This window comes from Bison bison, unplaced genomic scaffold, assembly GCF_000754665.1.
Source record: "Bison bison bison isolate TAMUID 2011002044 unplaced genomic scaffold, Bison_UMD1.0 scf7180017864516, whole genome shotgun sequence".
Lineage (NCBI taxonomy): Eukaryota > Metazoa > Chordata > Mammalia > Artiodactyla > Bovidae > Bison > Bison bison.
The window spans coordinates 8,917,406-8,920,457 of NW_011495069.1; the positions used below are offsets into that span (position 1 = coordinate 8,917,406).

Genomic DNA, 3,052 nt, shown 5'->3' on the forward strand with positions numbered 1-3,052 from the left:
GGGCTGAGTGCTAGGGTATCCGCTTGTCCTGAGAGGCTGTGCCAGGCACTTAGAAGTGGTCAAAAGTCCAGGCCTGGCATGACGTGGGTTTGCATCCCAGGTCCCCACTGTGTAATGCTGAGCAGACCATCTCACCCCCCTGGGCCTCAGCTTCCTCCTGAGTACCATGGCGGTGATGCCCTCAGGCCTCTGGGCAGGAGGGCATGGGTGTGCAGGGGTGGCAGCGAGGAAGGTAGGGGGTCCTGAAGGTGTGTCCACTTGCGCTCCTTGTCACAGACTTCGGTTTGAGCAAGGAGGCCATCGACCATGAGAAGAAGGCCTATTCCTTCTGCGGGACAGTGGAGTACATGGCCCCTGAGGTTGTCAACCGCCAGGGCCATACCCACAGTGCAGACTGGTGGTCCTATGGGGTGTTGATGGTGAGTGCCCAGGCAGGGGTAAAGCATCTAGCAACCAGCCCAGGCATTGGGCCTCAGTTTCCCCATCTGTGGGGCATGGGGGCAAGGGAGGGTGGTTTCTGGTCTCTAAGGCTCTTCTCTTGTCCTCTCATAGCTAAGCTGGCCTCACACTCCTCCGAGCTGCAGTTTCCTTCCTTGGAAGGATTCCGGGCTTGGCCCCACCTGGGGTGCCCCCCGCCCCGTACTGGGCCTCTCCCCAACCTCAGGCCCCTAGTTCTGCTCCTGGTGGTCTGATTGATGGAGAGGGGAGGGACACACACAGTTCTTGATCCAGGTGGACCTCCTGGGCAGGGGGCTGAGTGGCTGGCCCGGGTGGGAGGAGGTGGGGGGCCTGAGGGGCGGGAGCAGAGCCTGAACGGACCCTTGTTCCCTGCAGTTTGAGATGTTGACGGGCTCCCTGCCCTTCCAGGGGAAGGACCGGAAGGAGACTATGACCCTGATTCTGAAGTAAGCCCCAGCCTCTCTCTGACACCTCCAGGTGTCTCCTTTCTTGGCCTCGTTTGGGGGCCAGAGTATCACCCCACACCTATCCTCAGATTCTCCAAGAACGAGACACTCCGCTGGTTCGAGTGCTATGCTTTTGCTAGGGCTCCCTTTTCACCCACGGGGCCTGTGGGTGGAGAATCCTGAGTCTCTGGGAGGGAAGTTCGTGGACGGCTTGTCTGGACTGAGCTGGAAATGAGATGTGGACAGAGGCGGGAGGTGAGATGGGGCCTCCGGGGCGGGGCTCAACCCTGACGAGACCCGGGGGCCATTGCAGGGCAAAGCTGGGCATGCCCCAGTTTCTAAGCACGGAAGCCCAGAGCCTCCTGCGGGCCCTGTTCAAGCGGAATCCTGCCAACCGGCTCGGTAAGTGGCCCCAGCCCAGGGGAGGGGAGCGGGTACAGCTGTGGCCTAGGCCACGGGGCCACATCTGGGGCTGAAAGGGGCCGTTGTCCTTTGTGTGGGCAGACAATGCCGGCGGCCACCCTGCCTTCTGGCCCCATGTGTGGAGTGTGGGGCGGGGGGGTGACCTGTGTCTGGGGGAAAGCAGGAACTGAGTCATCTCCACTCCCCCTGGGGATGAGGACAGAGGCCGGCACGGCTCCTCCGCCAAGGCTGCTGGCTCAGGAGAAGGGGCACGAATTCGGGCGCCAGGGGCTTGGGACCCCACTGCTGGCACGCGGTGGTCCCTCCACAGATACTGTGGTCGGATGAGTGCTGTTTGTGAGCAGAGTGACCCAAAGTAGTTGACGTCTCCCCCCAGAGCCCGAGGTCCTTGTCTCCACCAGGGACAATGATCTCGAGCTTCGTGGATTAAATGAAGTCACATGAACGTGCCTGTAGTAGCTGATCAGTATGTGTTGGCTCCTTGGCTCCCGGGTTCACCTGGACCTTGACCAGCTTCGTAAGGTCCCATCCAGGTGTCTGGGCTTGAAAGGAGGGAGAGCCTGTCTGGTGGCTGACAAGGGCGATGGGCTAAGAGCAGCAGAGATGAGGCCTAAGTCGGTGTGGAGCTGAGGGAGGTGGGGACCCCCTGCAAATCTCAGGACAGGTTTGACCTGTCCTGACTTTGGCCTTTGACAAGTTGTCTAGCTTCTCTTCTCTGGACCCTCCTTCTCCCATCAGTACATGGGAGCCCAATCATCAAGAGGCTCCAGAAAGTGGAAAATGCTGAGTGGTCTGTAGGCCTCGGGGTGATAGCTGGACTTGGGGTGGTGTGAGCCCAGCCTCTGGTCCCAGACCCCAGTGAGGCGCGGCCACTCGGAGGACAGGGCGGCTGTCTGGGGTCGGAAGGCCCTGGGGCAGGCCCCTCATCTGGGCTCTTGCAGGCTCCGGCCCTGATGGGGCAGAGGAAATCAAGCGGCATGTCTTCTACTCCACCATTGACTGGAATGTGAGTGAGTCTATCCACCCTGGGGCCCCAGGCAGGGCTTCGGCTGTGGTGGGAGGGGGCCTCTGCTGACTCGAGCCTCCCACGTGAAGCAGAGGTGACAGCGTGGCCTTGGGGGCACGGGCTGGCCTCCCGAGGGCGAGCAGTTATGCCCTGTCTGCATAGCCTGTGCTCCATCCAGGCCATTAACTCCTCCTCCTGCATGGGGCTGCTGATGGGCTGTGGGGGTGCCAAGGTAACCAGGGCGCCCACTCCACCTTGCAGAAGCTGTACCGGCGTGAGATCAAGCCACCCTTCAAGCCGGCCGTGGCGCAACCTGATGACACCTTCTACTTTGACACTGAGTTCACGTCCCGCACACCCAAGGGTGCGTCCCTCGTCTGACTTTGTCCTGGGCTTTCCCTTCCCCAGGAGGGAAGTGGGGAGTCGGGGCCTCTTTGGGGCACAGGGGCCCTGAGGGCTGAGGCAGGCCCAGGTGTGTGGGCAGACAGGCGGGGAGTCTCTGACTCTTTGTCCCCGTCTCATTCAGCCTGGCTGTCCCACTCTGGGGCTCTATGGGCTTCTTTGTGCCCGGGCAAGGGGGTGGGAGTGAGTGGGTGAGTGGGCCACAATAGAAAAGTCAGGACCCTTGGCCCCGGGCACCTTCAGCCCACTGGAAAGACCAGACACATCAGGCTCCCACTCACGTCAGGGGTGAAGAATCTGACCTGGCAAATGCGCG

General features: G+C 61.5%; 1 protein-coding gene across 1 annotated transcript in view; it reads left to right on the forward strand.

Annotated features, from left to right (window-relative positions):
* Positions 1 to 3,052, forward strand: part of RPS6KA1 (ribosomal protein S6 kinase, 90kDa, polypeptide 1) — a 33,735-nt gene that overhangs the window by 15,955 nt on the left and 14,728 nt on the right. Inside the window, exons 9-13 of the mRNA XM_010830253.1 lie at positions 277 to 419; positions 835 to 905; positions 1,219 to 1,307; positions 2,270 to 2,334; positions 2,596 to 2,698. Of these exons, the coding sequence (XP_010828555.1) occupies positions 277 to 419; positions 835 to 905; positions 1,219 to 1,307; positions 2,270 to 2,334; positions 2,596 to 2,698 (471 nt within the window). The remainder of the gene's footprint in view (positions 1 to 276; positions 420 to 834; positions 906 to 1,218; positions 1,308 to 2,269; positions 2,335 to 2,595; positions 2,699 to 3,052) is intronic.